This window comes from Cheilinus undulatus, linkage group 23, assembly GCF_018320785.1.
Source record: "Cheilinus undulatus linkage group 23, ASM1832078v1, whole genome shotgun sequence".
Taxonomy (NCBI): domain Eukaryota; kingdom Metazoa; phylum Chordata; class Actinopteri; order Labriformes; family Labridae; genus Cheilinus; species Cheilinus undulatus.
Genome location: NC_054887.1, coordinates 25,524,333 through 25,547,156, shown reverse-complemented (window position 1 = coordinate 25,547,156; position 22,824 = coordinate 25,524,333). Strand labels below are relative to the sequence as shown.

Genomic DNA, 22,824 nt, shown 5'->3' with positions numbered 1-22,824 from the left:
AAGGAACCATGGTTTCATGAAAATTCTTCTTTTTCACTTCAGAAATGAACTTCCACAGCAATGGTGCCATTGTAGCTCTGTGACCCACTCTTCCCCTGTCGTCCTTTTGCTTGTGCTGTTGGTACAGTGATGATTTATGATTGGGAGTCTGTGGATTCTTGAGGTGTTGGATTCAAAAGCAAGAAATGCACTTTAACCTTAAAAATCTCTCAGGTTAATCATTGGGTCTTAGTCGACATTTGTGATAATTTTGAAGAACATCCCTCAAAGCATAATAAAGCTATGGTGTTCACAGGAATTGCCAGGACAGATAGGTATACGGATGAACTTACTGAATGTACACTGTGTGTGCAAGAATGGCTTGGAAAGCAAGGGATGAATATGAAGCCAAATGACATTGACCTTTGACCTATGATCTCCAGTTTTAAACAGTTGATCTGTGAGTCAGGGTGAACATTTGTGCATAGTTTGATGATAATCCATCAAAGCGTTGTCGAGATATTGGCTTCACAAGAATGGCTAGACTTTTGCTTTTGTAACGACAGCTACTGGTGCTGTCATCCAACAAACAGACGTCAGGGAAAAATGTTTTTAGCTGTGTTAAAATCAATCTCTATAGACAGTTTAATCTGACTTTTTAGCCAGCTGGCAAGGAACAGTATTATTTGTTGTACAACACTTTATTTTGGTCCTCCTGACAAAATATTTGTCCTCTAAGCTGCTGTCATACTAAAACAATATCTGTTAGCTTGAGGTTACCTAGTATTGACTTTCTGCAGGTAGCATAAACTGTGTTTTTCAGTGCTGTTTCCATTGAAAATTCTTTCCTGATATCTTCATTTCAAACACTAAAAAGTGTTTGCTTGAAACAAAACAGCCACCTGAAAGATGTTGAAGTGCCTCTTAAGACAGAGTTTACTGTAAGGTGTTTACTTTCCACAGAAAGAGAAATGAGGATGGTAGTGTTTTCTCATCGTTGTCCATTTAAGCACTTGGAGCTAAACTGTGTGACCTAAGTGACTTTTTCCACATGAGCCCAGTGTTTACCACTTGAAAGGAAACTGTGAGAGTTTTGAACCTTTTCCTCTTACATTCGTCTGAAGAGTACCTCCAAAAGTGCCTACGAAACGACGGAACGGCTGGGGGGAGAATTGGGAAAAAAGCTTATTGGACAAGATAAAAGTTGCTTAATGCTGCATGTTTTTCCCTTTTCCATCCTTAAACTTTCTCCCCGTCTACATTTTGTACACATTGGGGGTTGTGTTGTTTTGCTTCATGGAACACTTTTGGCTGGCATCCCTCTTTCTACTTTACTGATGAATTAGGTGGAGCAGAATTGCATGTTCCTGTTTGACCTGCTGTCAGGGTTCGTCCCCCGGTACAGGCTATTTAAAGGAGAACCATTGTTATGCATTGTTAGTCTGGCTCCAAGCAAAGCCCCCGTACATGTTTACCTGGCATACCATTAAAGACCAAAGATGTAATGACTTGAGGGGCTCTTTAGGATTGGCTGCACATGTATATTTATGCAAATGTTGATACTCAAAGGTGGGTGAATAAGCCTTAAGAGCCCTTTAAGAGGGCTCCACTCATACTGTAAGTGGCACAAAATCAAGGCTATTTTTATCCCAAGAATATTTGAATATATTTCCTCATTTACTGAGTTGGATATAAGTATGGACGTTTATCATTGCTTATCTTAAAACAGCTATAAAACAAGTGAAGAGTCAATATTTTAGAGACTACATCATACATTTTTAGAGAACTGTTTCATAGTATCTGTATGAATATATCTGCTTTGGACTGTGGGATAAAATTTTAAGATATTAAAGGCCTGGGCAATACAATATTATACTGTTTTTGAGGGCAAATGTTCAGTATATCTGCCAACCTTTTAAGCATTTTTATTTGGGATGCTCAACACTGGATTTTTGCCAATAAACAATATGCTGAAATTTCCAAATTCATTTTAGCAAATGCAAAAATTGATACCAATATATATTAATGTGGTTCACACCCAAAACTCTATAATCAAATTCTTCCATACAACCTATATGTACTGCTGTACAGCTACTTGCTAATCACTGGTCACCATTCAGTCAGGATCACTTTGTCAAGAAACATTCATGATTAGTGGTTATAAGTAATTTTCTTTAATAGGACTTATTAATTTACTCTTAATTACATTATTTTTATCTGGCAGTGTTGCTGTTTGGGATCCCCCTGCTCTTCAGGGAGCCTATGTGGAAAGCATTAAGCAGGGACAGCACACATCCTTGCCTTTCTTGTACCTACAAGAAAAGCCTGAGGCAGTGAGAGAAGCAGCAAAAAACCCAAAGCAGAGCAGGCATCAATGACAACAGAATGACACTGACTAAGTCAGAAGCAGAGTAAAGGATGCGATTAGCTGATAGTATGCTTAGTGTGGATAAACTGGCCATCAGCTGATGAGGGCTTGCGTGAATGACTCTGTGGCCTGCCTGAATAAGGCTGTGTGCTCAGTTTGTGTACTGGCCTGCCGTACAGCCAAACGCCACCTGTAGCTACCGCCTTGTTCTCTTCGAATGATGTTGATTGGTCAGGGCCTGACCAGTCAGCATCAGCTACTGTCAAGTGATTGTAATGCATTCCACCAGACACTGGTAAAAATTGATGGAAAAAATATATCTTTAAAGTGTAGCTTTGTGCGGAATTGTATATGTCTTCTTAATAATGACTGCTTGAATATTTGAAAAAAAAAAAACAAACAAAAAAAACCCCATTCCCATTCCTTGTGTTACCTTATAAGCGCACATTAAGTTTGTGAAATTTTAAGCAGAACCTTGTCAGTATCTAGAAGAGTGAGTTTTGAAATAACATTAACAAATATCAGCAAAGCCCAATATGGGCATCCCTACGTTAAAGTAGTTTGTCAGCAAAATCCCAAATATTGTAATTTGTTACCTTACACTAAACTCTGGATGCCACACTAAATGGTTCAATACTATATTGAGAATTTTGGCAGCCCTAAGTGGTCACATGATTTTTGCCTAGATTGTTATGTGTAATAGCCAATCAGTACTAAGATGAGCCTGAGTACCACTGACTCATGTCCATTAAATCTTGCAGCTATTGGATATATATCTTTTTTTTTTTTTTAAGGTTTATTTTGGGCATTTTTGTGCCTTTATTTGATAGAGGAGGATAGTGGATAGAGTCGGAAACAGGGACGAGAGCAGGGGAGAGACATGCGGTAAAGGGACTGTCCGCGTAGATGGTCAGTGATGCCTGCAAGAGCAGGAACATATGCTGTTCCTGCTTGATGCTTTCTGTGTTGGCTCACGGAATGGCAGGAGGTCCCAGAACAGCTGCACCACCCAATATAAATAGCACTAATAAATGCATAATAATAGCTGCTAATATAATTAAGATATTCTTGACTGCAAACTTTGACTGACCTACTAATAATTAGTATCATTATCTACCCTGAAATCAGTATCCGTCAGTATACTGCATTATACTATCCCCCATTTATAACTTAAAGCAACTTCTTTGACATCGTGATTGTTAAAAAAATGGATTAAAGCTGCCTAAAGGAAACAAGAAACAGACAGGCATGTGTAATTATTATGAACCATGTTTTCTGCTTTTTCGCATTGCTTAAAGTGTATTAGCATAAACGTATCTTAATTAAAAATCCCTTTAAAGGATTCCCTCATGTATATTTTGTGATTAAATAGGAGAGAACTGGGAAAAAGTTGCCTTTGGAAACAACATTCCTTGATTTGTAACCTCCAGGGGGAAAGTGTTATTAAAATATGTATAATTCATGCGCTGCTAAGTGAATTTAAGAGCATACATGTCTTATGATAATATTAGTGTTCACAGAAGAGCTATATATTCAAAGAAATTCTGTGAGATAAAGAATGGGGTTTGAGAGGTTAATGGTTTAAAATAAAGAAACTATGATCCATTCTTCACAGAACGACAACGATGGAAATCTTTTTCTCTCAGCCTGCACAGATAATAACCAGAGTGGTTCACCTTTTCCTGGGCCTTATAATTGATTCATTAAACTCTTCTCTTCTTTATTCCTCCACCACCGACTCATCACCTTCTACCTTCGTATAAGAGGCAGGCAAAGGAAGCGATAGTCCAAACAGATTCTTCTTTATCTACCCGCTGGGGATTACGTCAGTCCTAATGAGAGGGAGAAGAGAGATGGAGAGCGTTTTGTGAACCGGTGTTTGTCTGCGCTCCACACTGGTGGAGCACCTTGTGTTTATGTTGCTGGAGTCGCTGAAGGTCCATCGATTTGTGGACAGTATTGGCTTTCATCCTCCATTCCCCTCACCAGGAACCCACAGCTGGCTCTGGATCAATGGGACAAATTGAGGGTTTGATAGGACTAATTCTCCCAGGCTCATGAGCCACATCGGCTACTGGATGTTTCTGATGTTCCAGATAAAGTAACCCCCTTCAACCGTGAGAGGTGTGCAACCACTCAGCTTTCCCGTCTCTGCAGTTAATTCAGCTTTTCTACATTTAACTTTAATTACAAGTCTTTTTCTAATTGTTTCCCATTTGGCTTCCACTTTGATTCAGGCAGTGTATTAGCCATTTTTCTAAATTCTTCCCCGAGGACTGCGTTTATTTCTTCTCTGTTGTTTGGAGGGCTTTTTATTATGTTTGTCTCTATCAGTTAAATCCTTACTCTTTCTTTTTGGTACTTTTAATTAAAAAGGGAATATTAAAAACACAGTAACCCTTGGGATTAACATTTGATTGGTTATTAATCAAGCAAAGATACCTAACAATCTCTCATCCTATCTTTTTTTCATCTTCTTGAACTATTCTTGTAAACACAATATCTCAAGAATGCTCAGATGGATTTTCAGCAAACTTTGCAAAAATGTCCACTAAGGTTCAAGAATTAACTCAGTTGATTTTGGAGGTCAAATGGCATTAGTTTCCCTCGCTTTATGAACATGGTATCTCAAAACTGCCTTGATAGATTTTCAGTAAACTGTTTTTGCCCTGACCCAAGGATGGACAATTTGGAATTTACAGGCCATCAAAGATGGTCATTGCACCTAGTGTTTATCCTGGTCTTTCCAAGCCATTATTGTCGACACAATATCTTTGAGTGACTTTCCTCAAACTCTGAACAATTTTTGGTCTGATTGTGGAGGTTATGGGTCAAAGGTTAAAATTATATCTCAAGAATACTTCCATAGATTTTCACTTAATTTTGCACATGCTCATTTAAAGATAAACTGATTGATTTGGGATTTCAAAAGTCATTGGGCCTTAGGGTAAGACCTTGCTCATAACATTTGTGCTACATAGGACATCCAAGCCCTTCTTACTGATGCTCAGTTGGACACTCTGCAGAGGCATATAACCGCAAGGTGTTCGTTTTCTGAAACTTGAATTCTTACAACACCCATGGTTGCTTTAATGACTGTCGTTTACTTGTGGTTAGTCTATCTCAATATTTAGGCAAAGCTAATATCAAACATTAAATATCTAGCTGACAAATTTAAATACTCCTCTGTTTGCTTCTCTTTGACTTTTTAGGATCACATGGCTAGAAACCCCCATATGGATTAATACATTAATGACAATGTGTAATAAATAAGTTCAAAAGCAGTTAATCCATAGTAGCATGAATCTGAATATGAGGGTGCAACAAGCTTTAAGCTTTAAAGGAGGAGGCTGGGGTTCAGGAGGTTAAGATTTGCCAGCAGCAGCAGTGTGGTGCAACAGCATTAATGCAAGCAGGGGTTAGTGAGAAGTACGTCATATTTAAATACACTGCTGTTGAGAAAAAGAGCTTTGATAGGCTGTGAGAGACAATAATCAGCTGATCACAGCTGGGTGTAAGACTATTGTGTTCGGTATGAACTAGGGCTGAACAATTTGCAAAAATAATCTAATTGTGATTTTTTTCCCCAAAATATTGCGATTGTGATTAACGTGATTATTCTTGGGTTAATCTTATGTATTTTTTGACAAATTCAACAATAAATACTTCCATAAATAAGACCATGTGTATTGAAAACAATTGAATTATACCAGAAGCAATTAATCCATGGTAGCATGACCTGAATATGGGGTTGCAACAAGCATTAAGCTATAAAGGAGGCGGCTGGGGTGGGGGAGGTGAGGCTGGCTACCAGCTGATCACAGCTGGGGTATGACTTTCATGAAGTAACGTTAGGCTTAATTAGTTTAAGACAGAATGAGCTAATTATTTTTACTTGTATTGCAATGTGATATCATTTGTTTTGTTTAAGAGCATTATCATTGTTATGTCACTCATTTTAATTAAGAAAAACATACATAAAACACAAAAAGGATGATTTTTGCAAACCATTATAAAAAAAATTGAAACTTGAATGTTTGCATAATGTGCCTAAAATCTCTGCAGCTGCAAAGAGTTTATTTATTAACCTGGAATTTTTCACATTTCAAGTTAAGGAAATATTGCAACTTGTACGATTTGAAAATTGCAGCTGGCTATATCGGCATTTAATCTAATTTGTGATTAATTGCCCAGCCCTAGAATGAACTAACACTGTGCATCATTTTAGAATTTAGAAGTCTTTCAGGGTGTGCCAGGCTTTTACTGCAAATATAACATACTGAGTGAGTTGGGTTTCAAGTGGTCTTGCCTCCTGATAATCCCCCCTTCTTTTTCCTGTCAACAAATGTCAAACTGCCGATAAGACTACATTTGTATGTCAAAGGAAACGGAGAAAGAATATACATGAAAAAGAGCAAGTGGACATCCTTTAACATTGCAATCCCTGGCACTTCTTATCAAAGCCTTACACATGCCTGCGAATGAAAGTCAAATGCTCCCATCCACCTAGTCATCCATTATAGGTGCTGTCATGCTCTGGAAATAGGGGCTACATGGTTGGAAGAGACTTTTCTTCATTTATTGACCTCAAGACGAGGAGGAGGAGGAGTAACCCGTCTCCTCAGAGGAAATCTCCGACTGTGAGAGGAAATGGTTAATTCAGTTTAATCTCCAGACTTCTTTCTTTCTTTAACCCAGTGTATGGGGTATTCAAAGTCATCAACCTCGCCTCCTTTTTCTGCCCGCTCTGCACCACGAGCCCATCACTGTGCGTGTGACTAACTGAGGAAAAGGCTGTCTTATCTGTTGAAAGGCCTCAATGCCTTTTCTCTTGGAAAATGATCCTTATCACGGTGCTTTCATTGGGTTTTTTCTCTGAAACTCTTAGAAGTCATTGTATGCATTTCTTACAGTTGGGTTTGATCATTTTTTTCTGCCTTTTTTTGGGTTATGGAGATGAATAGTATGGAATTGCTTATAAAGAGTTAACAAAAAGGAAACTGGGTGATGGAGTTGGAAGTTTCTCTCTGCATTAGAACAGTCTGTGATGAAGAATTCAGATGATATTCCTGGCCGGCACTTTGATAAAGCTCATTATTAGTTTCTTAGAATCCACATGAATCTGATTTAAGATGCACTTACAATGACTTTACAGAAGGTTTGAATCTCCAAAACAAGCCGTGAGTCAACTTCTGCTAGGTTTGAACCGAGAAGAATGAAAAGTTGGGAAGTTTTTTAACACAATAGGGTGTCGGGCTCAAAGCCAGCTCATAATTAATTAAAAATGACAAATGGGTTTTATTTTCCTGCCAGGCTCAACCTTTCCACAGGAATTTGAGCACAGAGGAGCATTTTTCGGTGTTAGCCAGGTAATTGCTTCAGTCTCAGGCTGTCTCTCCTCACAGAGAGCGCTGACTGCAAGAGGATTTCTCTCCTCGAGAAAAAAAAAGACAGAAAAGGGGATAGAAAGCAGGGAAGTGAGAGAGAGTGGGCTTTCTGCTGTAATTTCATCACAGTGCATTAGGCTGGGGATGGTGACAGTAACAGCTTTCTGGTGATCCAGAAGCAGCTGGAGGATCATATAATAAAGTGTGATTCTGTTGCTATGAAGTTCTTGTTTGATCACCTAAAACCTGGAAATGTCAGCAGCTCTTTGCTAACAATGAACAACAAAGAAGCAGATGGCTGATGACATTATTTCCTTGACAATTCAAAGAACAGTAGTGAAGCCTCCCTAATGCTTGCTCTTTTCTCGCTGTCTTAGAGCAGATGTAATGTCTGTTAAACGCCAATGCTTTTGCAGCTGCTGTCGAAGAACCCAGAACCATTCATAGAAAAGTGATTTTCGTCTTCATTATTTGCAACTTCGGCGTAATTTCATCCCTGTTGATGAGCCAAACATGTATCAACAATATAAAATTGTTGAAACAATACACTAGATATCAATAGGCTTGGATATTTATAATCTAATTTGCACTGCTGGCAAATCGTGGCAAGAAAATGTGACAGTTGGTATCTCGCTTAGCTTCACATGTACATTCATGGATGTTATAGAGAGAGACACACTCTTTCCTTTCTTTCCGAGATATACTACATGGGCAAGAGTAATTGGCCACACCTTTTAATTATTGAATTCAGGAGTCAATCAGACCCATAGGCTCAGATGTGTAAAATCAAGCACCATGCAGTCTCCATTTGCAAACATTTGTGATACAAAATTGGTTGTTTTTAAGAGTTTAGGGACTTCAAGTGTGATACTGTGATGGATGCAACCTTTGCGATTAGATGGTTTGTGACCTTTCATCCCTGCCGGATTTTCAACTGGAAGTGAAATTATTCAAAAGTGAAAGCATTTAAGGACAAAAGCAACTCAGCAGCAAAGCAGACGGCCACATAAGATAACAGTATGTAATAGGGGTTTAAAGGCACGTCTGTACCGTACTGTAGCCTCTCTGTACGGCACAGACGTGTACCAAACGGATACATGTGAACGAAGCTCATACACAGATGGAAAACCTGAGTGCAACTCACTGTCACTCTGTCCTGGCAACCACACGACCACAGCAAACAACAGCAGTAGCCTGAATAGTTGCAGATAAAAGTGTCCTGTTTAGGAACACTGTTTCACAGTAAAATACAACAGTGGACAAATACAACAACAGTAGCGCTGACATTATTCAGCAGGTGTGTCGCTGACAGCACGTGTCAAGCGGATCAATCAGAGCATTTGAAAAGGCACCACTCAAAAAGAACGTCACTGTAATGAGGTAGAACAACAAAAGTCTAACCAGCTGGTCATGAATTTCCCATGAGTTAAGATCTTTTTATAACACTGGTGCTCTGGCTCTGTAAATCAAATTAATTCTATCTTCAACTGTCAGCCTCAGACGAGGGGGAGAGGGGACTCCTTCTTGTCTGCAGCTGTCATAGGTAAAGTTATCCTCAGATTTCACACAGCTCTAACCTCTTTATCCGCCAAAATGGACTGTGAAAAGTTCTCCCAAACTTTGTAGTAGGTCTCATTGGTTAAAAAAGTAATCCAGTGCTGAAGTCTGTGTTGAAATCAGCAGGATAAACGTTAATTAGCATATTTAAGCTAACTTTTGGTTGTATGATGATGTGTTCAAGTTGGCTGGAAGATTTTAGTGTTTAAAGAATGGGTGTAAATATGTCAATATATCAATTAAAATAACCTAGTGATTAATATTTTGTACTCATTAAAGACATTTTGGAAGGAGGTTGCAGTATTATTAATAATTTAAATGTAATTCTTTCAGCGTGTTTATTTTAATACAATTTTTTTTTAAAAGTTCTGTTGTTTATTCGCTTTAATTACCGTACCGAAAACGTACCAAACCATGACTTCAAGACCGAGGTACATACCGAAATGAAATGTTTTCGTACCATTACACCCTAGCACAAAAACTGTGCAGTAGCTTCATGGAATGGGTTTCTGTGGCTAAGCAGCTGCATGCAAGTCCAATGTGAAGTGTCGCATCGAGTGGTGGATCAAGACGCTGGACTGTGGAGCAGTGGAAACGTGGAGTGATGAATCACGCCTCTCTGTTTGGCTGTTAGATGGGCGAGTCTGGGTTTGGGGAGCGTTACCTCCCTGCCTCTATTGTGCCAAATATCAGGTTTGATGGAGGAGGGATAATGGTATAGAGCTGTTTTCAGGGTTTGGGCTGGGCCCCTTTTCTCCAGTAAAGGCCAATCTTAATTGCTTCGGCATACCAAGACAATTTGGACAATGCTATGGCTGTCTCCCAGTGCACAAAGCAAGGACTATAAGACATAGTTTCATGAGTTCAGTGTGGAATCACTTGAATGTCCTGCAGAGAGTACGGACCTCAACCCCTCTGAGCATCTTTGGAATGAACTGGAACAAAGATCATGAGCCAGGCCTTTTTGGCCTGACCTCATAGATGTTCTACAGAATGAATGAGCACAAATTCCAACAAAATCACTCCCAAGATCTTATGGAAATCCAACTCTTCATTGCAGTGCAATACAGTGTCATTCCAGTCCATGTTGGTGTAATGGTCAGGCGTCCAAATATGTCTGTCCCTGTTGTGTTTGTGGGTGAAATGTTTGATGATTTTTTTGCAGTACAACTTCAAACAGACACCCGAATGCTTCCTATGCCAGAAATCTAAATCCCTCCGTACAGCTCTACCTTTCTATGTGGCATCTGTAAATAGAGATTAAAGGAAAAGAAGAACATGAAAGAAACCCTCAAGGGAGACATACTGTAGCTGTGGAGCCACTTGGTGTCTTAATAGTCATACTAGTAAATGCTACCACAATGTTATGAGTTTAACATTATAATTAACTAAGTTAAAGCATTAGATGTTATCAGTTGGATTCTTTTCCCACATCAGACCACACTGGAAATAAAAACAGAGTTTCAATGAATCAAATCAAACTTTTATCAGACTTTTATCCACCAGTGACAAGGTTTCACAGAGATTGACAGCAAATACAGTCGTGACTGACAGTGAGGTGGCAGTGCAGACAATCACAATGTTCATATTGGAATCCAGCACAGTGGAAATGACACAAGATGAGAGATGGAAATTCCCCAGGCTATTCTTCTGTCTCGTGGGCTTTTTTTTGCTCCTTTCTGCTGTTCAAAACAACTGTCTGAATGTGTCTTGTATTGTGGCGCATTTTTAAGGGTGGTTTTTGGAAGTCGAGAGTTTTCAAAATAGTGTGTTTGAAATACAGGAAATATGAAATGGACATAGAAGTAAACAAGGGACTTAAACCTGGGTTACCACTGGATACACACCAAGACTTCATAATGATATGCTAATATATGTTTAGACACATGATACAATGTAATGTATAATTTAACAGTTGCAATAGAATAACATTCAATGCAAGACTATCAACATGATATGCAATGCACTGAAAGAAGATGCAATCCAAAACACTTGATAAAACCATACTGCATGTTGCAACAACTTTGAGTATCTCACTATCTTAAGTACATAATCTCATTAAAAGATTCAGAGAATCAGGAGAAATCTCTGTGCACAAGAGACAAGGGCAAAGGCCAGTATTGGATGCTAGTGATCTTTTAGACTTGTGTAGCCCGGTGTAGGTGTGAATCAAATAATAAGGCAAACAGTAGGTAAAATTTTCTTTTTGGGGTCGTTTTGCCTTTATTTGATAGGACAGCTGAGGAGAGACAGGAATTATGGGGATAGAGAATCAGGGAAGATGTGAACCAAACGTGTGCTTAATTGATCCCACAACCAGTGAGTTGAGGACTATAGCCTCTTCTCAGGGGCACCTGCTCTACTCACTGAGCTACACTGGTGCCCTAAATGTCTTCACTGATCAATGATGTGTATTTTGAATGCAAATAAGGTGCCAAGAATGAATAAATAGCATCAAAATAGATTCCTAGTATCCAAAAATATCCCCTGGAAGGACTTTTGGTCCCAACAGCAAGGTCAGAGCCCCTTCAAAAGGCCTTAAATGTCCTCATTATAAGGAAATTAAAGTTCAGTGGATCTCTATAGACATGAAACACTGACACTGTGGCAAACTATGTGGTGAAATGGCATGTGATACATAAAAATATTTTATTCATAGCAGAAAAGAGGCAGATTGCACCAATACCAAGCATATACAGAATATGTCTTTTATTTCTGAAGTTTACAGCTCACTTAGAGACTGCTAAAACATTTGTAGATGAGGTGATTTTGAGTTATGATGCTCTTCTTAGGGGTATAAAGCATGCACTGATAGGAATTGGGTATATATTAGTATTTCAGATTTGAGTATGTCCTTTTGTGTTTTGGCTTTAACTAAAACAAACAATTTGCTTGGGGCATCCACAGTACTAAACCCACTGCTGACAATATGATCAATTAAATGATACATGACAATACAACCGGATTATGACAGTGATAAGATACATTATGATTTGATGTACACTGTGATATGCTTTATACAGTATTACGATAAGATATGATACACACTACAATAAGTTTTACAAAACCAAAACCTTTGTGTTGTCTCCCAGGGTGAATTAAATTTTCTGACACCTAACCTTGCTAATTATCTTGGTGTTCTGAAGATTGTTCTCGTCTCTATTTCAGAATGAATGGACAGAAGCAGTGGACACGGGTGGCCGTGATGGCACTCCTTGTGCTGACGGTGATGGCAGCTGAAGGAGGAAAAGGAGAGAAACAAGGTGAGGCCTGAAACCTTTAAAGGGATTCATAAACCTCTGAAGAAATGTGAATTTTTATCAAAATCTCAAAGATGACTTCCTCTTTATTCTGTGTAATTTCAAACAGGAAAGCCAGGAGGTTTTTATTTATTTATTTTTTGTCACCATCAGCATGCCTCACATTTTTGTATTTTTCCAACAAAAATAGTCATAAAAAAGGTGTTATGGTGGAAGCTCAACATTAATCTGTCAAAAATGTAAACATTACTTTTCCCCCCATGAAATAACATACACTTCTATCCAGTTGTAAAGGCTGTGCTGTGAGAGATGTCCCTCTTAACAACTTATTTCATTGGACACAACTCAAAACAAAAATATGAAAATGAAAAAAATAGCCTTTGGGGCTGAAGCAATTTGTCTCCTTTGAGAACTTAGCCGAACAAATAGCAGTATCTTGCAACAGAGGCAAAATAAGTCAGATAAATCCCACTTGGGTAAAGAAAACAACATTTAGCCTAATTTAAATTCAAGCAAAAAAGTTCATTTGCATTGGAAATTAGTGCGAGCACCTAAACCAATTACATCTGCCTTGGAATAATTTGAAAAAGCCCAAGAGGGTACAATACTTTTATAAACACTCCATGTTGCAATTTCCACTTCTTGTTTTAATAAAAACTCAGACATATTTTGTTTAACCAGAGCTTTAGATGTGAGACTTTTTGGTCGACTCAGATTCACAACATTAATGAGATCCTCAAACATCACGACTTTGGAGCTGAACCTCAATCTCTGAACCTGAAACACACTGACACTAAAAAGCATGAAGATTTAGGCTGTAGTTTACTAGTTTGTATTAAAGGAGTGGATAGGGGGACCATACAGTTGCACATCAGTTTTTGAACTGAACTATACTTTATTTATCAGGATTTTGATGGCAACAAATGAACGGCATGAGCAAAATTGAAAAAGAGAGGAACCCAAATGTTGCAAAATGGTCCCGAAAAATTATTTCTGACATTTGAAATTCATGGTTTCCAGAGGTATTCCCCAAATCTTGAGAATCATTGGAAAAATTTGAATATAACAACAATCTAATATAAAAACTAAATGTTGATCAATGCATTATCTTTTGATTTTAAATAAGCATTTAAGATTGATGATGCATAAGGAACTTGAAGAGTAGTCTCATTTCATAACGATTTTACCACGATCCCATGGAACACTGTTTCAGGAGTCAAGGGAGTGCTTAGAAATGAGGTGTAGGGGTTTAACTTTAAATGTGACTGAGCAATCACATTTCAAATCTGCAAGAATACTGCATTTAAGTGTATTTATCATGTTCTCTTAAAACTTTAAGGGGCCAATATGGGGCCAGAGTTTGCAAGAGCTGAGCTAACACTCAAGCTAACACAAGTTTGGTGAGATCGGCGCATCAAACATTTGCATTTACTTTGATTTAACTTGGTATACTCATTGGTATGCTGAGTTTGGCTGGTAAAAAAGACTAAAAATGCGCCATTGCTTGATGATTTAATCAACATCGTTCATGCTTTTGTGGTTGCAACAAGTCAATCAATTTGTAGAACAGGCTTTAAACATAAACTGGCATAATAGAAATAAACCAGAATCAGAAAGGGACCTTAATTTACAACCATTTACATTCTTCTGCACAGAGATGTGCATGAAGTCTGATCTCAGTCATCAGTGCCAAAATTTACTTTATTAAAAACTGGGGTTATCTCATTGTGACAAACATGGCATTAATGAAATAATGAACAGTCTGACAATTGCATTATCTTCTAAAGGTGCAAAATGAATAAAATAAAAAAAAAGAAATGAATACTATGTACACATAAGCAAAGACGAAAAAAAAGTAGTCAGCTAAGCATTTTTTTTCCCTATTCAGTTGCCCTATCCCAGTCAAATGCTGTCTAACCTTTAATGTAGCCTGCCACTTTTAGGCATTGAAGCTTTAGTGAATGCCTACTGTCATGCTGCCATAATACTCTACTACCCAGATGTAAACAAGCACAGTGGCCATGATAGCAATTGGGAGGAAAATGGCAACATTAGCATTATTTTGAGCAAGACAATTGAGATAAAGTTGAACTCATACTGTTGGGTTAAACTCGAAAATTGCCACTGGACTAAAGCGGTGAGTATTCATGTTCAGCACAGGCATGTGAATTCTAACCTGCTAGTAGAACTGAAGGCTAGTTGTGCTAGCACTGATGAAAATAGACACACGTGGCAATTTGCATGTTGTCTATTGCTGATGCTGTTATGACATTTTAGACAAACTGTGCTCAAATTTCACCGTTTTCTGATCGTTTTCTTAACTTTAGACTAGTCGACCAAACGCAATTAAAACTTGCAACAAACGCTATTTGAAATAAGAAGCTTTTAAAATCACAAGGAAAGTGATTAAAATGGGTGGCGCTTGGACCTTTCTAACAGACTTATATGTATATATATATATGTGAGTGTATGCAAGTTTTTGCCTTTTGTGGATAATGGCTCTCACTTAGGTTGGCTGGAGTCACAAAGCCTTAGAAATGGCTTTTAAACCCTTTCCCTTTAGCTGTCAATGACTGTTTCTCATCTGTTCTTGAATTTCTTCATATCGTGGCATGATGTGTTGCTTTTTTTAGCTCTTTTATTCTACGTCACTTTGTCAGACAGGTTCTATTTAAGGGATTTCTTGATTCAGCAGATCTGGAAGTAAAATAAAATACTGAGGCAGGACCAAAAGATTTATTTGGCTGAGCTGTTATTTTCATTGACTTTTAGGCGTTTATTCAATGAACTTCAAACTTGACTTTGACACAGACCCCCTCTTACAGGAAAGAAGGAACGTAAGTCGGACTGCGGGGAGTGGCAGTGGAGCGTGTGCGTAGCAAACGAAGGAGACTGCGGACTCGGCACCAGGGAGGGAACACGCACCGGCACCGACTGCAAGCAGACCATCAAGACCCAGCGCTGTAAGATCCCCTGCAACTGGAAGAAGAAGTTTGGAGGTGAAGGGCCACTTTTTAATCATCAAATTACATAATCCAAGAAATAGCTGGATACCTCCACTTCTCCCCTACAACCTGAATCCCATCCCTTACACCAAACATCTTTCTATGATGCATGCTGGCCTGTCATTCACACAAACAATAGCCCCATCTCCACAATGGGAATGAGTAAGCGAGCTAATTAGAGGTACAACAGAAGCGTCTGCTGAGGAGGTGATACATCGCGCTGGAAAACATGGGAATAATCATTTTTCTTTGTCTTCTGCTTTTTGGGATACAGCCTTCACAGCTGAAATGTCTCACAGTGACAAGCCTCGGGGACTTTTGTTCCCCCAGTAAGGCCTGTCAGGCAGGGGCCTGCTGCTCTGCAATGAGCCTGTCAGGAGTGATGAACACATTGCAGGAAATAATGGTCCCACTAACTGGCTGTAAAGATTATAGTTGCAAAAAGTTTGGGAGACGTGGCAGTAAGTTGCATGCCCCTGGCCTTAGAATTTCAGAAAGTTTCTTTAAAAAGTTTTCAAAAAGCCTCGAGTAGCTAGACATTTGTGTGCAAAGAAAGGCTTGCTTTTTATATTAGATATTTATGCAATTAAAGGGCGAGTTAGTGCTGTAATATCTGCTGTCTACTCCAACAAAATGCACTGGAATTGGTGTGAAATGAACTTGCAACATGGCAGCCAAATTTGTATTCAGATTTTCTGCCTTTTCTCTCTGTCATTATGCAAACTATGTTTTGCTATGGGGCAACGTTGGAAACTGCATTGATCAACAGTATCATTCAGCTTTAGGTGCTACTTCAGAACCTTGTAAAAAGATTACATTTAAATTTTAGGTCGTTCCGCTGCATGAGAGATTTCACGATACCCCATTTGGCAAATCTGTTACATCTGATAAAACATGAAACTTGCAAACAAACAGAAAAGTAGGCTAATTGGGTTTTTTAAGGTTGCAGTGCATGGCCCAGATTGTAATTGCACACGACAAAATGCTCACATTTCACTTATTGTTTCACCCTTGTGATTTCTGCATACAGCCTTAAAGATTATGTAGGTTCAGCTCAGTTTTATACGTGAAGGCAGAGCTGATGCACCGCTGGGATTTGGACTCAATTATTGAAGAGCCAATCACTTTTCTTATCACGTTTCTAGATAAAAGGCTCCAATCTCAAGTGTATAGTAACATCTTATTCAAACCCCATTAAATACAATATGGAGCTTTACACAAACACTACTTCTGACCATCATTGGCTATCTTCACTCCTTTTATGACCGCACGCTAAATGGCAATAAAGGGGCATTTTAGTAAACCACATCACTCCCTTTGTGAAGGCTAATGGGTTCCTATATTGCTCGATATTGGGATAGTTGTATGAGCAAATGCACAAATACAAAGCCTTAAAAAAATAAAGAAAGGAAACCAGAATTTCATACCTTTTTCTTCAAGGCACTAAACGCTTAACAGGACATTCCACCTGTTTTAAATCTCTGCTTTTCAATGTGTCATAATTAATCTTTTTCAGGTTATATGATCAATCCTTTGGACTCAGAGGAAAGTCTGAAAATAAACATTAAAATAACAGTTAGTTAAAAGTCTGTGCATTATGTAAAGATAATCAAAGGTTGTAATTGTGAATAACTTTTAGTGTATGGTCTGCATAATCTAGAATAATAAAAAAACATATGATTATGGCCATTATTGCAATCATGTAGGTGTTGCCATCATTTTCTTGCCACTCTCATTATTATTACAGTGATTTAACTTGTCACTTAATTATCATAATTATGAAGATTCATGTGGTTAAAATTTAAATATAACTTAACTGGAATCAGTATTTGTAAAGTGCTATAAAGGGAGAATCATCTGATCTTATTGCATCAATCTTCATATATTTATACTCACAAACTAAGGCTGCTGCAGTCGGCTCTCCGCCAACAAGTCAAAGCCGGGATCACATAGATTTAACCAGATTTAAGAGGGACAGGCTGGGCTGTTACACAGGCTGGTGTTGAGGCCACCTGGCATTCTAGGGATTATATACTGGTGAATAGTGTGCCATTAAGATAGCGAGCGTGGGTTATGGATGAGTGGGCTTAAACAAGCTGCAAAAATGCAAAAAACTGCTAACCTAACACGCCAGATACCCTGTTTTGACATATCCATTGCATGGGCTATGTCCCATATCTATGTGGGCAAGCATCCATACTTTGTTTGAGAAGGGCAGAAATATTTTGTTTGTCACATTTATCAAGGCCAATTAGAGAAATGAAAGATATGATGCAGTAAGCACATGCAAGGGAGAAAATCCCATAACGTGAGCTTGACAGGTCGCTGCTATCATTGTTATCTATCAGTGGACCCGGTTTGTGAATCAAACTCATGCTGAAACCAGTTGGGAGACCAGTAAAAACATTTTTTCTCTCCAGAAAAGCTTCCACTGCCATTATTTGGTCTTCGTTTTATATAAGAAATGTTGCACAGATGTAATATAAACTGCACTTTTTCGTCCCTTCATCAGAGAGCATTGTGTCACCAACAGCCTTTGTTCCCCAGCTTGCAGTGCAACTTATCCCTGACTTTCTTATTCTCCTCAAATCATGCTGATTAGTCAGTTAGTCATTTCAGATAAGAGCCTCATGGCAAACATAGATTCTGACCGATGCATCAGCTTTGCGTGGATACAAACTGCAGCTCTTCAAGTGTCTACCTGAGGCTGGATGCAAAAGCAAGGAATTACCATTAAAAACCAGTCCAATGTCCTTTTTTTAACAACAGAAACGCATTTTCAGCCTTATACAAAAAAATTGCTCTGGTTTTGGCTTCATTGACTTTATAGTTTTAATACAGATTAGAATTAAGCTCACCCTGATCCTCACCCTCTGTTCTGAATATATCGACTCCAATCGTTATGCATATTTATGGATGTGGATGATTTCACAGTCAAGTTTTGAGCCAGGAGGCTAAATGCCTGCCTCAGTCCCACCTCTTTGCCTCTTAGGAGGTTGATGAGAAGGTTGGTCCAAGACAGCATTTTCAATATTGCAATGGCCATCACTGGATGTCAGAACAATGCTTCAGAACCCAACAGGTGGCATCAATAAGACTATTACTATCAGTGGCCTTATTTCATACATAGGTCATACATAGGGTCAATCATAACTCCATTAATGTTAACTCATATAGTTTCCTCTATGGAAACCAAGGGCAAAAATGGTTCAATTCTAATTGGATATCTCTGATCTACCCATTTCCTTCCCCTTTTGATCCCAACATGGATAGCTGGTGTCTTAGAATGAGGGCCACCCATAAGGGGGACATGGGGAGGTGCTTAAAGGGGCCCATAAGGTCACCGTGAAGTTCAGCATAAGATTAGAACTGGGATGATGCTGCTTTTACACGAATTGTTGTTTGAGCCAAAATTGACATTTTGGAGGAATCTGCTTTAAATGGCACATTGGAGTGGACTGGTCCCACATGAGTTACTTTCATACAATATAGGCCATTTAAGGAGCTAATTATACACCCTTCATAGGTCTACCCTGGCTAACCCTTGTGATGTCTCCAAGGAAAAGAGACAAAAATGGGTGAAAAGTGACAAAATGGGTTAAATAGTAAAAAAAATTGCATTAATGGGTTGAAGGAAACAGTAGGGGCAAAACTGGCAAAAATAGATGAAAAGTGGCAAAAATGGGGTAAGTTGGCAAAAATAGTGGCATAATGTGCAGAAAACATGGGAAAATACATTGCAAACATTGGAAAAAGTGGCAGAGAATGGGTTAATGATGGAAAAATGTGCAAAGTGCCAAAAAAGGGGCATAAATGAGCAAAAAGTGGCAAAAATGGGTAAAAGGAAAACAAAAAAATAGCAAAAATAGGACAAAAATTGCAAAAGGCAGCTAAAATAGGCAGACAGTTGCTAAAAGATGTTACACAATGGCAAAAACTGCAAATATAGAATAAAAGGGGTAAAAATTCATGAAAATGGCAGAGAGAGGACAAAACAGGATAAAAGTGGCAAAAAATGGGTGAAAGTGGCAAAAAGATGTGGTAAAATTATGTGAAAAGTGGAAAAAATGAGAGAGCGGCAGAAAGTTGCAAAGATGGATAAAAATGGGTAAAAAATAAACTTCAAAAAGTTATATAAAGATGTTGCAGAAAGGGGAAACAGTAGAGATATCTACAAATATGAGCAAAAAGTGCTTGAAAAATGGCAAAAATGGGATAAAAGTGGAAAAAGGTTACAAAAATGAGTAAAAAATGTAAGAAAGAGATTGCAAAATGTGTTAAAAGCAGCAAAACAAGTGGCATAAATGGGCAAAAATTGGCATAAAGTGGTGAAAAAAGATGAAAACTGGCAAAAAAAAAAAAAAAAAGTTGAATGAGGTTGTTATGGAATGGGAAAAAAAAGTGGCAAAAATGGGATAAAAGTAGCAAAGACAAAAATCCAAAAAAGTGGCAAAATGATGTGACAATCAAGGATGGAAATCGTGGTAAAAGGGTTAAGGAGTAGCACGAATAAATGAGACCAACATTAGAACCCAATCATAGCTTGACAGACTTGTCAGGTCCAAAATAAGGTAACTGTTGATCCAGCACATATGTATTGACATCATCAGTTAACACATTTGGGAAAGGCCCATTCTCTGTGTTTTTCAGGGGCCCGGCCAGTTCTGTGGCTGGGCCTGGGTGTCTCCATGGAAAGGCGGGGAAATAGGGTTTGATCAAGGTTGGATATGCTTGACAGACCAAATTTCCATCCCATTTTGGTCCAACATAGGTGAACTGGAGGCAGAGAAATATTGACATTTAAAATGATCAGTGGTGTAGTTTTTTTCAAGTTTTGGTTATTTCTAGAGATCCATGACAGAAACATTACTTTGGGCTTTAAGATTTTCATCAGTAAAACAGGCCATCAACAGATCACATATTTTTGCAGTTACTCTGAGTAGTATTCATTGGTTTCTGTTTGGGATCAGGGTCACCGATAAGTGGGTGTGTTCAAACTTATCCAACCATTTTTTTGCCTACTTGCTCGTGACACCTTTGAGCGGACGATGGCTGCCTGCCAAATCCCCAGGAGCCCGTGAGGGAAGCTCTCTCTCGCAGACAAATTATGGAGGCACAGGCCTTTAAAGTTGGATTCTCAGGAAGTCCCTGTAGGATTCTTGCAACAATAGCACCGTCACTCCCTCTCTCCTCACCCCTTCCTCTCCCCTCTCCCCTCCTCTGATGAGCACCCTGGGATCTCAGAGGCACTGACAAGAGGTCCGACGCTTTCATGTGAGAGGAAGCTGAGGAATGAGTGTCACAGCCTCCAGGGAGCCCGGCTGGAGCGGCAACAAAATAATGGAGGGAGATATGAGAGACATACAGTACACAAACACACTCTAGCGTACACAAACCCACTTCAAACACTTTTCTTTTAATATACACCAACCACCACTGCCGTTTTCCGGAGCAACCTTGTATCCTCTAGGGATAACTTTAAGGTGGGTTAAATTTAATATCAAATAAAAGCACATATGTGGAATTTATTTGAGGTGATGCTCAAAGTGTTTTCTGCAGCATAGATTGTATGCATCCATTATGTCCATGTTGTTTTTATAGTGTTCAGCTGCTGGTTGGTTTCATCATATAGAAAATATAAGATCAAAACTGAAGCACCATCTGTTTCTGTTAGCAAAACCCTGTAAGTGACTTTTATTTTGCTGCTAATAAATCTCCTACAAATTAGGTTTAAGCAGGACTCCCCCTTTGGATTGTGGGCAGCTTCCATAGATGGGAAGAAGATATGAGTGAAGTCAATTAAAATGGCTCATCAAACATCCATTCAAAGTGTGTAACGCACAAATCCGACGCTCATGAGTCTTGTTTCATTGACTGATTGAAACCGGCTGCTTTTTAACACAAATATAGAAGCTCACAAGCCGTCATTTTACCAGGTTTTCTGCTCCACCGCCCCCGTACTCTGCCTCCTTAGAGCTACTTCACTAAACAAAAGCGTCTAATTAAGTATCTGATTTCTTTGTGCGTCACAGGAGAATGCAAGTACGACTTCCAGGCTTGGGGGGAGTGCGATCTGGCAACGGGCAAGAAGAACAGGACGGGCGTGCTGAAGCGAGCGCTCATGGATGCGACCTGTGCCGCCACCGTCACAGCCACCAAGCCCTGTGGGAAAATCCCCAAGACTAAGCTGCAAGGTATGTGGAGAGGAATAAATATTCAGCAGATAAATGTAACTCACAGAGGATTTGATGAGTCACTCTTCAACAACTGGGTACAAAAGTCCCGTTGATGAATTACCATGTCCTGAAAAATAAGCCAATAGGTGGAGAAAACTTATTTTATGCTCAGTTCCAGCATGAGACACATCAATACATTTCAAACTGATGCAAACAAAACGACTAAACTGAACTATTTTCCCATTTTTAAACCTTATGGGAAAAGATACTCCTACATAATAATTCATCACTATTTAATCAGAAAAATATGGTGAGAAACTTGACTTTGTTCAAAATAAAATTTTGCCAAAAATGCTTTGAAACATCTCCTGTGTTAGGAGAAATTTACAGATTTATAGATCTTTATAGAATTAAAGAATTCATACATCAACTGCTGGTCAACACTTGCAAGGATATAAAGCTATTAGTGCCAAACAAAACAATTTTTAAATGTGAAAATAGATAAATAAATGTGTAATTGCATCTATAAGTACAAACATCTCTACATAGAAACACAAATGTGAAAAAGTATCCATATGAGTGTATGACAGTCCTACAAGAACCCACAAATGTGTAGAAAGATCAGTAAAGGTAGTCAAAGATCTACAAATGTGGATATAGATATACAAATGTGTGCTGAGCTCCACAAATGCCTACAATGATTCATATATGTGACAAAGATCCTTTTCTATGTAGATACATCTGCAAATGTGTACTTTGGTACACAAATTTGAACTTAGATGTGCTAATGTGTAAAAGAATCAACAAATATGTATAAAAATCATTACATGTGTAAATATCAACAAATATGTACATAGATCTTCAGTTGTGTACAGTGATCTAGGAATGCATACAAAACTCTACAAATGTGCGTATAGATCTACAAATGTGTTCATAGATCCACCAATGTTTACACTGATACAGAAATTTATATTTAGACAAACTGATGTGTTTAAGAATAAAAAAATGTGTATAAGGTGCCATAAATATGCAAAGAACTGTAAATGATGATCTGAGGTAGTGATGTACGAATGTGTCCATTGATCTACTAAT

At 38.5% G+C, this 22,824-nt stretch overlaps 1 protein-coding gene across 2 annotated transcripts in view; it reads left to right on the top strand.

The window, feature by feature from the left end:
- ptn (pleiotrophin) overlaps nt 1-22,824 on the top strand; it is a 125,640-nt gene that overhangs the window by 89,652 nt on the left and 13,164 nt on the right. For both annotated transcript variants that reach the window (XM_041780896.1, XM_041780897.1), the window contains 3 exons: nt 12,460-12,554; nt 15,377-15,550; nt 21,589-21,750. In XM_041780896.1, the coding sequence (XP_041636830.1) occupies nt 12,460-12,554; nt 15,377-15,550; nt 21,589-21,750 (431 nt within the window). The remainder of the gene's footprint in view (nt 1-12,459; nt 12,555-15,376; nt 15,551-21,588; nt 21,751-22,824) is intronic.